Source organism: Anser anser (genome assembly GCF_964211835.1).
Source record: "Anser anser genome assembly, chromosome: 6".
Taxonomy (NCBI): Eukaryota; Metazoa; Chordata; class Aves; order Anseriformes; family Anatidae; genus Anser; species Anser anser.
In genome coordinates this window covers 36,816,872-36,829,061 of record NC_139726.1, presented here as the reverse complement: position 1 = coordinate 36,829,061, position 12,190 = coordinate 36,816,872, and the positions used below count along the sequence as shown (strand labels likewise).

Sequence of the window (12,190 nt, the reverse complement as noted above, 5' to 3'; positions counted from 1 at the left end):
AAGCAGCAGAAATATTTTAAACTCATTGAAATAACACAGGACAGGACAAGCTTCTGAACTACTTGTGCTTTAAAGACATTTGCTAGTTTGCATTAACAATAAAGACACCTAAGTACATCATCTAAACAGAAGCAAATCTGGATACATTAAGTGTACATCATTTATTTCCAAACAGTTTAACTGATGCTGACAAATCTAATTATAGGCCATTAAAACCTTTTTATGAATAAATCAGTTTCTATTGTTTATAACAGTAATCCCAAACCCATTCTAAGTCTCAATTTTAGAGTTAGTTACCTGAAAATAGAAGTCCAGGATAGCAACCATATCTGTGCCTTCCGGAAAGCACTGAATGAGGGTAAAAAAATAAATCTTTAGGTAAAGTTGCACACAGACAAAATTAAACCATATTCTTATCAGCATATGAAACACTAGGCAGATCTTAAACACTTATTTTAATGTAACAAGTAGAAAAAAATCACTTCCCATTGAAAAATAATACTATGAAGTCAACAAAGCTAGGTGTTAAAATATTTTTGGTACAGCTTTAAACAGCTTTAAATCATTGAGTTGCAAAATGCACCTAAAGTCTTATAACGTTATCTGTACAGCACAGTTTATATATTTTAGCCATGATAATTTATTTGTCCTATGATACAGAAACAAGGTTACAAGTATCCAATGAAAATGACACATGTATTCACACCCTAAATGAGACAGGGCATTTTGACTACAATACACGTAGAATACTACAAAAGTTTGTGTCATTCTGAACATCAAGTGAAAGAAATTAAGAACACTGATAGACTATGAAAAGCACTGAACCTTCAAAATATGATAAACAAAAGCGATCAACCTTTTTTTCTTTCAAGTAGTAGCCAATTGCAAAGTTTCTATCTCCACTCTCTCTCTCGGACTGGAACCTTGAAATAAATAAAGAAGAAAGATCAAGCTTTCAGAAGTGTTGAAGTTCAGAGAAGCATGACAGCTCAATAAAACTGCACATGAAAGACACATTACTTCTTAACACAAACATTTTATTAACAAATTGCCATAAAAGCTCAGCCCAGTACACCCTGCTGGAGTGAATTAAGTTAGAGTCAAGCTTCAACAGCTGAATACATATAGTACTGGTTTACCTATACATACACAAGCTGACTTGCAGGTAAAGAGAAGTGCAAGATCCTACTCTCAAAAGCACTCCTAAACAGGCAGTGGCAGAAAGAAACACCTGACAATAAGCTGTAGTGAAAGGGTCATTCACTGACAACATGGACCAAACTAGAGAGGAACTCGAGGATCACATTAAAGTAATGACCAGACTGACGTCTGCACTGTTCATCATGATGATTAAGTTAAGGATGAAACCTAAAGAAGGAATCTGTATGGATACAAAGACAGGTAATTCTCTCCTACCTGGTTATTCTATTACATTTATATAGAAAGACAAGAGTCGCAGTGAGAGCTAGTACTTTCCATGGTAAGCACTTTGACGCAAACAACATGCAGGAAAAACACATGCTGCTGCTTCTGTCCATGCGCACGCCAACTAGCACCCTGGATGCCGCTCTGTGTGGAATCTTTAAAATTTTTTCACAATGCTGCCTCAAAAAGCTCTCAAGATTTCTGAAATGCTACATATCGAGTTATCTGGGGAAACGGGGGAATTATTTTAGAAAAGAATTTAAATACAGCAAGTAAAAAGCATGAAGAGTTCCAACTGTATCAAGTTTGCTTTCTCAACATTTGATACACAACCATTAGCACGCACACTTTAATTTTTAATATGAATGCCCAGAAGATAAGAGTTGCACGCACTTACAGCTCTCAGAGCCATAGCATCATAGCACTACAACAGAATAATGACATTTCAAAGAGAAAATGAACACTTCAATGTCAGATACAGCCACAGTGATGATATCCATAGACATGCACAACTTTATTTCCTGATAATTTTAAGCCAAAGATAGACCCTATGACATCAGGGATGAAATTATGGTTTCCATTTTAAGTAACCAAACTTTGCTCTAAACTCATAATGCCAACTGTCAGTTGAGGTATCTTTCACCTAACTTTATTACTGAGAAAAATACTCACGTAGCATTACTGAATCCAACATACTCATTACCAGCCATTTTATTCATGAATTGCATCACCTGTTAAAGACAGAGAGGAGGGAGAAAAAAAACATGCTAACATGTTCCAACATAAAAAAAGTTGTAACTGATCAACTTTCAACCCAGCCTTACCCTAAGACCTATCTTGTAACAAAATTTTGCAAACGCAATCCAAATCATGAGATGCTTAAACAACCAAACACAAACTTAAGGACTAAAATCTCACATGCAGTTCGTTTGCCATACTGAGACTACAATCACTCATTTTAGTTAGAAGAAAGGAATATCAGTTCACTTACGTAGTCAAACTTTTCTGCATTATTTGCTCCTTGCTGCAAGAAAAGAAAAAATAATTTACAAAAGTGTTAACATAAGGAACAAATTAGTTCACTTAACATCTTTAGGGTTTTTATTGCATATAACTAAGGTATGAAGCTAATTAAGAATAAGGTACTAAAATCATTTAATATATTAATGAAAAATTAAAGTGTTAAGTAAATCTTTAACTATCATTTAAGAAAGAAATCCTATAAGAGTTATCAAACACCTGCATGTTGAAAATGAATTTAAACTGAAAGAGGTATGCTTTATTTTAAGCTCTCTCTACTCAACTTTATGTGTTTAACACAAGTAAAAGTAGTACTTAAAGCAAAAAAAATATAAAAATAACTACAGTTGGGATAATTATAATGAAAACACTAACTTTTTATAGATTAGTAACCATAGGTAGTCTTACATTACCAATAGAGCTGAGCATAGCAAAATTCAGGCTACTGAGGCTAAAATATTTTCCATGGCTAGTGCCCATACTAAGAATTTGGATTGAAGACTTAAAGTGTTACCCCTTACTACGAAAATAATTGCATTTAATCAAAAGTATCTGATTTAATAGCTGATTAGTGTCCTACCTATTAAAAAGTAAACAGAAAAAATATAATTTCACATCATACAGGACAGTACATCACTTTGCTAACAACATAAAGTAAAATATAAAACAAAATAATAAGGATGCTAGGACACTTAATTCTTAAGATCAAGGGGTTGTTTGCTTTGTTCTTGTTTCTTTCCTCTGGGGAGAGAATGGGGGTGTAGGTGTGAGGGGTGTTATTTGGGGCTTTTCTTTTTTTCTTTTTAAGAACAGTCTCAAATTTAGTAGCTGCCAGTTAAGGATGTATTGATTCTTTATTGTTATCTGACAGGTGACCTTTCACGAATTCCTGTAGCAAGATATTGAAATAAAGGTGGGAGATTTAAGAAAAAGTGCATGGTCGACTGGGGGGAAGGGGGATTGAGCTAATTTTTTGAAGTAGCCAAGTAGCATCATGTTAGGAATTTTAAAAAAACTATGGCATTACATACACAAGTAGAAACAATACATCTGCAGAAGATGTTTTTATAAGTAATTTTAGTATTAAAGATACTTTATTTAGCTATAACATTCTGTTTAGCAAACTATTCAAGACACTACTTGCACAATGTTTAGTATGGGAACAGGGAAAAAGTGGAAAAAAATGAAGCTTTCTATCAACCAGTATTTTACTTAATAAAATGCGTAAAGCCAGTCTCATTTCCCACTCTACGTGGATTAGGGTGTTGCAGGTAATCTCTGAAGCCCATGCATCAGCTCATCTACAAGAAGATGTGCAGTCATACACGTACAATCACTAGCTGAAAGGAACACCAGACTGTTTTGATAGAACTACACAGCCGTGGTTACCTTACAATTAAAAGCTAATAACCTTAAAGTCAATAATCTCTATCTAATTTGTAATAAGATAAAAAATTATGCTACATTTCATCAAAATGTTCCTGTATAATACCAGAACACAAGCCTTAAAATTTTAACTCCAAATCTGTTCAATGAAAAATAATTAAAAGAAGAAATTACCAACTTCATTGAACTGTTGCAGTTGTCAAAATATTCCATAGATCCTAATGCTGTAAAATATGTAACAACATTTAAACCACAAAAACCTTTTCAAACCTTTCAAATGCACAATGAACATCTTTTCTGGGAAAGTGGGTCAGCATTAGTTATGGGATGCTGCATCGATAATTGTATGGTTAGACATAATAAATTGAAACAAGTTCTTTTGTTAAAAAAAAAGAAAGAGGGAGAAAGGGATCATGCTTTCTGCAAAAATATAAATACATATTACTTCACTTTTTTTGCCCAGTTGAAAAAAATTCCTTGCCCTTCAACAAAAAAAATGGCTCTTCTAGCAGTATATAAAATTGGTGGGCAAAAGACCCAATGCAAACTTGTTCCATATCAACTTATTATTAAAAAAAGGTTTCTTTTTAACAGTTGCATCTACTCTTGTATTTTGGGAAGAAAATCTTCTGTATACTAACTCAGACGATGCCTTTTTAGTCATCATTGATGCTCCACACACTTCCATAGGTACTTTACATCAAAGAAGAGCATTGTTACAGAAAGTAGACTGCTCATAATACCTAAAACATTTGCCTAAGTAATCGTATGACCAAGACTTCAGTAGGGATTTAACATAAGACATAACTAAAACAGTAAATATTGCTCCCATTCACAGGACTCAAAAAGCAAGGCATTAGTTTCCCTGTTTCAGCCCCTTACAGATGTATGCCTCCCTCCTTCTAAAAATCTAGAGACAAAGATAATGCATGTTCTACAATTAAAAGCTAAGTGTAGATATAAAATCTTAACAGAATACTGAGCAACTTTTCCATAATAATTTAAACAGATATAAAGACACAAAAAACCTTCTGTTCCTGCAAGTGCTTCTTATTGTTAGCTTGATTGTATAAGCTTATGAGGCTGGGAGCACCTGGACAATACTTTTTGTTTTTCTTTTTCTTATAAGTTTAAGTTCAGATGCAATTCACCTGTCTAGGACATTGAACATTCCATGCACTAACTCCACAAACACTTACTGCATTTACTGGAACATATGTTCATATACACACTTACTGTATACATGCTTGTGTGTATATACATATGGAAAAACATTTCTAAATGAATACAAAATGAAACTGAAAATGTTAAGATTGAAGCAGTTTGATAGACAGAAGATTCAAACTTGCGAAAACAATTTGGTAAACCCTCAAAACCACAGTGGAAGCTACGACTGTCTATCAAATTTGATTTTTTTTTTTAAATTTTTATTTTTTTTTGACTGTGACAGGTTCTTAGTGATCTTCCTCTTATTTAAAGAAGGCATTTCTATTATTTGTATTTCTACTGGAAAAATACAAAGCAATTGCATAAGTTCCATGCCTACATGTACAGAGAGACACATGGATACTTACCAGAGCTTGCAACAACAGAATTAGTCAATAATTACTAGGAAAGCGGTTGCTATTAGCCACTTTTCACTGATCAACATTTAATATTTATGCACTTAGACCACAGAAGCTCTTACCATGTGTCTCTTGTTAAAATATTTTTTCAATTTTGAATCCAAGCCAAACTAATAAGAATATCTGGATCATGAGACTTAAAATAGAAGATGATTATTAAAAAAATAAATGTCTGGGACTTTTAAAGTTACATGTATAACTTAACACTACACTGTGAGGAAAGCACCAAGGAAAGGAGTCCTAACTGTTACAGTGCAAGAAAATTTTTACATTTGTGCATTTTACATTAACTTTTAATCTCTTTATTCTAGCTTTCTGTACTTACAGGCTGTTTTATTTTATTTGTTAATCTGGGCATGCTCTGTGAGAACTGGTGTCTTGACTGCTTAGCGTATCGTTTTCAGCTCTGAAATACTTGAGAGCACACTGTCACAGACAGTAAGTATTTGAGCCATGAAGAACAATACTATTACTATTTCAAACAGATGAGAAATATTCTTGTATCCTTCAGGTATTACATACTTTCATAGGTAACCACTGAATGCGACATGTCGTTTCAAATACCACTCCAAAACGGGAAGCCACATACTACTCTACTACATGTTCTAGGCCAAGTAACATGTAATACATTTGAGTTGCAATAAAAAGCAGAGAATGATGCGAACGTATGTTCTACTCAAAGTTAGTTACTACAAGAAAACGAAACATCCAGGATGAGAGGAAACTTCTCCAAAATAAATACAAGTATCTCACGATGAAGATCACAATGCCAACACACCTTTTTAAGTTGTATGCATGTATACATACATCAGGCTACCAGGAAGGATAACTGGAGCAAGAAGCAGACAGCAGTTAAGCTAAACCTGTGCTATTTATTTTAACTGTATTATTAAATAAACCCATTGAGAAACATGTATTTTTTTCCCCTCAAGGGCTCAATCAAGATTGTGTAAGCTTCCTAATAACTGCACCCTGACAGCAAACAGACCCTCAGAACAGCTGGGCAGGTTTTTACATCGCTCAGGCTTCCTGGTATATTTAAAATGCTCTGAAGTATGAATCATAGAATCATACTCTGCTTTTTATGCTTAAGCAAAGCTTTACTAGTTAAGATTTTTTTCAGGGTCACCAAAACCAGCATTTTCATCTTCACCTGTACCAAACTTTCTTGCAAAGACTGTGAATATTGCTGTGCCCCCGAATACATCTAAGTGCCCCTCACATTAGTTTGTTAGCACAGAGCGCTCCACTGAGCCTTCGCATCTGTCTTCACTGGCTACGTAAACAGATCCTGCGCATGCTTGTCAGCACTCAAGGGATTTATATACACTATCGTCACCCAAACCTTTGCTGCTACCCTAAAAAAGCTTTAATCTACGGACAGAATCTTGGCACGTAACAATAAAAAGTTACTTAAGATGCCTTGTAATTCCTTGCACAGCCATGCACCACCTTCTACGCGTCTCACCCTGAACCCTTCCTCTCCATCTCGGCTGCACTGCTAACGCGGTACCCCACTGCCAGCCACGGTTAAGCGGACACGCCGAGTGCTGCCACAACCACTCGTCTTTCTGGACTTGGTGCCCTTTGAGGACTGTGTTTCAACTTTCAGAAAACACAAGAGACCAAAGCATTAAAACCCCATCTACACTAAAGGTAATAAAGACTTCCCAGTCACGGTGATTTACAGAAAGCTAGGTGGTCACAGAGCACCAATCTGTGCTACATCTGTCCAGCAGCTGCATCCTCTTGTTTCAGGCACCTGTATTTCCTTGGAGACCTGGAAGATTTTATCGTTTTATTCTAATATAATTTTTTCACAAACTCATATAATTGCCACTAATGTTCTCTTTTGATAAGTTATATCGTTAAAACAATTCTGAAATAATTGTTAACTAGTAATAAAGGCAAATGGCTGTACAATAACAAACAAGCAAAAGGGTTCTCAGGGTTTTTTAAAATTTTAATTAAAAATCAGCCCACGGTATTTCCTTTTGCTAAAGGATTTTTATGCTAAATATGTGCTTTAAACAGTCTGTGGAGTGCAATGCAAGTACGGTTAGAACAGATCCATCGGTTAAGGCACCAAAATCTCAATGCACTGCAGGTCCAAGCACAGCAGGAGAATCATATAAGCAGGTAAAAGTATATCATTATTCATGCCTAAGCCAAACAAATGTAAAACTTGGTATGTACATTTATTTATTTACTACTATGAATAGCAAGTACTAAACTTTACAGTTTAGGTCTGTGCTCTCTCTGTTCTAAGGCGTACATACCTAATTCTTAGTGCAGTCAAAACTGGGTTTGGGACCCTAAGAACTGTTTTTCCCCCCTAATGCACCGAAATATTACATATTCTGACAAAAAAAAAGGATTACTCCAAGCTTCATCTCTTATCCACAAATAATCATCATTGATGTCAGATTAAGGGCAGTTACGTACAAAATCATGCATGCTAACAGCTGCTGAGTCCTGCACAATGTAACGGTTGTAGGTTTTGCAAGACTTGTTTTACCAATATCTCAGAAAGAGATAAAATAGCAAACATATCTCAAAGGAGGTAACAGCATTCTTAACACTGAAATACAGCAGTCTCTCCATAGCTATCAACGTGCTATCATTAGATAAACCTGGCATACAGGATAAATTGAACCATGTTTAATGATCCTTTAATTTTCTTAGACTCCACAAGCCAAACAGAGTCAATATATGTAAGTAACATCTTAAATGAAGATAGAAGGATTTCAGAGGAACTGAGGGCAGAACAAAAGGTTAATGAAGCCACCTTTTCCAGGAAAAAAGGGTAAGTCAGATGAGATCCAACACAAACTTGAATTTCTTAAATCACTGTATAGTTAGGCGGAATGTTGCTAAGTTGCAGATTGTAAGGAAGTTATTTCACAAACTGTGAGATAGCTGTAAACAAATAGCTGTATTTTTCCACAAAAAAATATAGCTATTATTTTCTGTAGCCCTCTATGTAGTTTTCCTCAGAATGGTATGTTTAGTTTGGTTAGTTATTCAAATGATAAATGGTATCTTAGTGAAAGCAGTACATGAATATCTACATTGTAATCATAGTGAAAACAAATAATGAAGTGATAAGTGTGATATGCGCCCATTAGACGTGCAGTTACCACATGCAAAGACATTGGTGCAGTGCAATACTCTTCATAAGAACATTACAGAAAAAAAAACACAAAGCCCACCCTGCAAAAACAACCCCCCAATCTTCTAACAAATATCACAATTACATGCAGTAAACAAAACCATTTTATCTATTTACAAGTAAACCATTTATCAAGAACTATGTGCCTTCTGCAAGAGGCACATGCTTGTGTTTTGCCTTACGACCAATAGGACATGTTCTAGTACATCTAACATTTTGACATTTGACAAGTGTGTTAAGTCAGATTTTAAAATTCACTATTATCCAAGTGAATTTCAATGCTCAGTCAACCTTTAAAAAATATTAAACGCGAATAAATTTACCTGTCATACTTAAGGCCATTTTCTTTCACCTACAGCTATTAAAGATAAATGTCTTTAAGCAGGAGTTCTTACACCTTCTTTAAATATAAAATAACAGAAAAATCATGATCTAAGTAATTTTAAAATCAACAATTTGGAAAGAGGAGGTAGGAAACACACTAGCTAACGAACTGTGAAACATAACCAAGACAAAGGCTGTAAACAAGATTTTCAGATCTCTCCAGTAACAGTATTAAGTTTCCTACTTCAGAACTCGGGGGGACTGATATGTTCCCCAGAACTCTAAGCAGGTATCCTGAATTCCAAAAATATTTTTCATATCAGTGGCTATAAAAAACAAAAGGCAGAAAAAACAAGTAAAAGTATCTGGTAAACATTAGCATTACATGAAATTTCCACCATTTACAACTTCAAGAGATATATAGTTATTCTAATGAAAAAGAAAATACTGCTTTCCAGAAGTCACAACATCATGGGCTAAAGATGTTAAGTCTTTACTCAGCTTCCAGTTTACTCAGCAAAATAGAGGTAACTGTTTCTAAACACATTTGAGAAAGCACATTTAACATCCTGAACAAAACTACGTATCAAAAGTTCAATGTAATTCAGTCGCACAGTATGTTAATAGTAGACAAATTTAGAATTAAGACTGACGTGGGAATATAACTACATTGCTCATACAAATTACAGGATCTTCTATTTCTTCTGCACAGCAAAAAATATTCTTATAAGTTTATGCTATATAAGCATTAGACATTCAGAAACATATTTGAGTGCTATAAAGTATATTTCTGAGGACATACTCTTAACATTTAATACCAGACAATTCTCTCGAGAGAATATAAATTATTATGCAGTTAAAGAAGGAAACAAAACTAAAAACACTATTAAGAAAATTTTTCAGCTGCACTGTTACTTCTTTTTAAGAACTGTTAGTCTAATACTGCCTTTGTTTGGAAGCGTTACTACTTAGAAAACATTACAGCTGGTCTACCTGCTAGTGCTGCCATCCGATATTGCAACACAGGCAACGAAAACATACAATACTTTTCTACATTCCATTAAAATATTCTTAGAGAAACTAAAAGTTAATTTTTTACCTTGATTAAAGATGTGATCACAATTGCTCCAGCATTCACCATAGGGTTATGAGGCCTGTCTGTGAAATAAAGTTTTCAATTACAAATATATCCCAGGACACATTTGTCAATCAAAAACAGGTGTTTAAGTGAAAAATGATAAATATGAAATATATGACTTGAAACTACAATGATAGAATATAATCTTAAACTATATAATCCTAAATTGTAACACTAAAAATATTGTAAGTTTTTTGTAATTCTGAGCAAAGCACTTTAAAGCTTAGAACACACTCAGCCTAATGCTCCATAACAACCCAGTAAAAGAATCAGACTGGCAATGTCTTTTCTTGAAGATTTTGAATCCTCTGCATTGATCCAAGATTTGATAAATACAACATTTGCAAGCAGAACAACCCCCAAGGGACTTTCCAATTTTTCTCCAACTTACCAAGTCTCTGTAATTTAAAATGTTCAACAGTTACTTTAAAAAAAATCCCAGTTCTTGAATTTCCTTATTGCTGTACTTAAACACAAAAACTTGGGTCTTTTCAAAAAACAGAGGTTTCTATTGGCTTCTTCTGAAATACATACACCACTTTACTCATCCTCACCAAGATTTAACATTTTACAGTTAGCTTACACCTGCTATGTTTACGTCTTTTTATCACTAATCTCCATATCAGCAGTATTTCTGCATTCCCACTGGAAGAAACGCTATTTAAAAAAATCCTTATCAGTTGTCTACTTTTCTTAACTAGTAGTTTTCATTCATCAACATCTACCTCCTACAGATTTCTTTCCTTTTTTAAAACTAACACTTTTGCTGTACCATTTAACTAGGATGTTGCTCTTTAAGGGTTCTAGTGTCTGAAAGAGTCAATTAGTTTTCACTACTTCGATACTGTGACAGGTTTAAATTCCTCTTTTTATTTGTTTTATCTCCAAATTTGGAAAAAAAATCAATTAGAAATACAAAGCATTCACTTTTGTTAATACACACTAAAGGAACTTGATAATTGCTTCTTAGAGATCAGTCCGATACACTGTATGTACACACACATACTGTTTTCCCATGAAATTTACACTGGGTCAGGGTCAATTGCACTTAGCCATCCCTGACTATCAGAATAATCTCCAAAAAAAATCAAGGTCCTTTTAGTATTTTTCAGAAAGTCAGTACTAAAAAGATTTAAAAAAAAAAGTTATTCAATTAGTGAAAGGACAAGACCAGGGACTTATGTCCAAAAAACTTGAAGCTCCCCTAAGATATAAACTTAACCTATATACTAATGTTTCTGAAGTCATTTCGGCCAGTCTGTGTCTGCAATCAACCCATGAATTGTCCTCATTTTCATTCATCTGACTGTACTTGAGATCTGCATACACCACACATCCTGTTCTACTCCTATCAGTAATACCAGTGACCTGGGTCAAAAATTTGTGACTTTTTATTAAAACCACATTTGAGTATGAAAAATGTGTCATTTCAATAGCTTCCGAACTCAGTCTCATTAGGGACCAAAAAGCTCAACGCCACTCAGTAACATGCTGCAAAACAAATGAGGATTGAAGAGCATCACAGGCTGCCAGCCAGAAGGGACCTGCGGAGGTCATTCCAGCCAGCCCCCCCTCAAAGCAAGGCTACTGCCAGGGTCGGATCAGGTCAGTCCTGGCTTTGGCTGAGCCTTGAAACCCTCCGAACACTGCAAATCCAGTACCTCACTGAGCATCCTGTTCCTCCTGGGGTACAAGTTTACCCTAACATCCAACCTGCACTCCTCGAGCCACGACACAGGACCACTGGCTCTCGTTATATCACCTGCCCTGAGCAGGAAGAGGTACAAGCCTTCATCTTCACAACTGCTTTTCAGCAGTTGTAAGTGGCACCCAGAGGAGCCCTTAACCTCCCCTTTCAGCCTGGAGAGTTACATGCTCTGGTTCCCACCTACCTTCAACATCACAAGCAGCCTCGATAACTTTTCCTCTCCTCTGAAGACTCCTGTCCCTCAATGGCTAATGTCTTACCAAGCTAAACTCTCACCACTTTCCTACCAATCTATCAGCATGTGCTGCCCTCACGTGAAGAACAGCAAGAACCTGATGAAATGAAACATGGTTTCCTGAACATGCTTCTGCAATGAAGCTGTCTGGCTCCCC

At 35.2% G+C, this 12,190-nt stretch overlaps 1 protein-coding gene across 2 annotated transcripts in view; it reads right to left on the bottom strand.

Moving 5' to 3' along the window:
* The window catches only part of GLS (glutaminase), a 58,491-nt gene that overhangs the window by 27,030 nt on the left and 19,271 nt on the right, over positions 1 to 12,190 (bottom strand). For both annotated transcript variants that reach the window (XM_083842902.1, XM_083842903.1), the window contains exons 7-11: positions 10,052 to 10,110; positions 2,417 to 2,449; positions 2,098 to 2,156; positions 857 to 923; positions 298 to 348 (exon numbers count right to left, since the gene is read on the bottom strand). In XM_083842902.1, the coding sequence (XP_083699028.1) occupies positions 298 to 348; positions 857 to 923; positions 2,098 to 2,156; positions 2,417 to 2,449; positions 10,052 to 10,110 (269 nt within the window). The remainder of the gene's footprint in view (positions 1 to 297; positions 349 to 856; positions 924 to 2,097; positions 2,157 to 2,416; positions 2,450 to 10,051; positions 10,111 to 12,190) is intronic.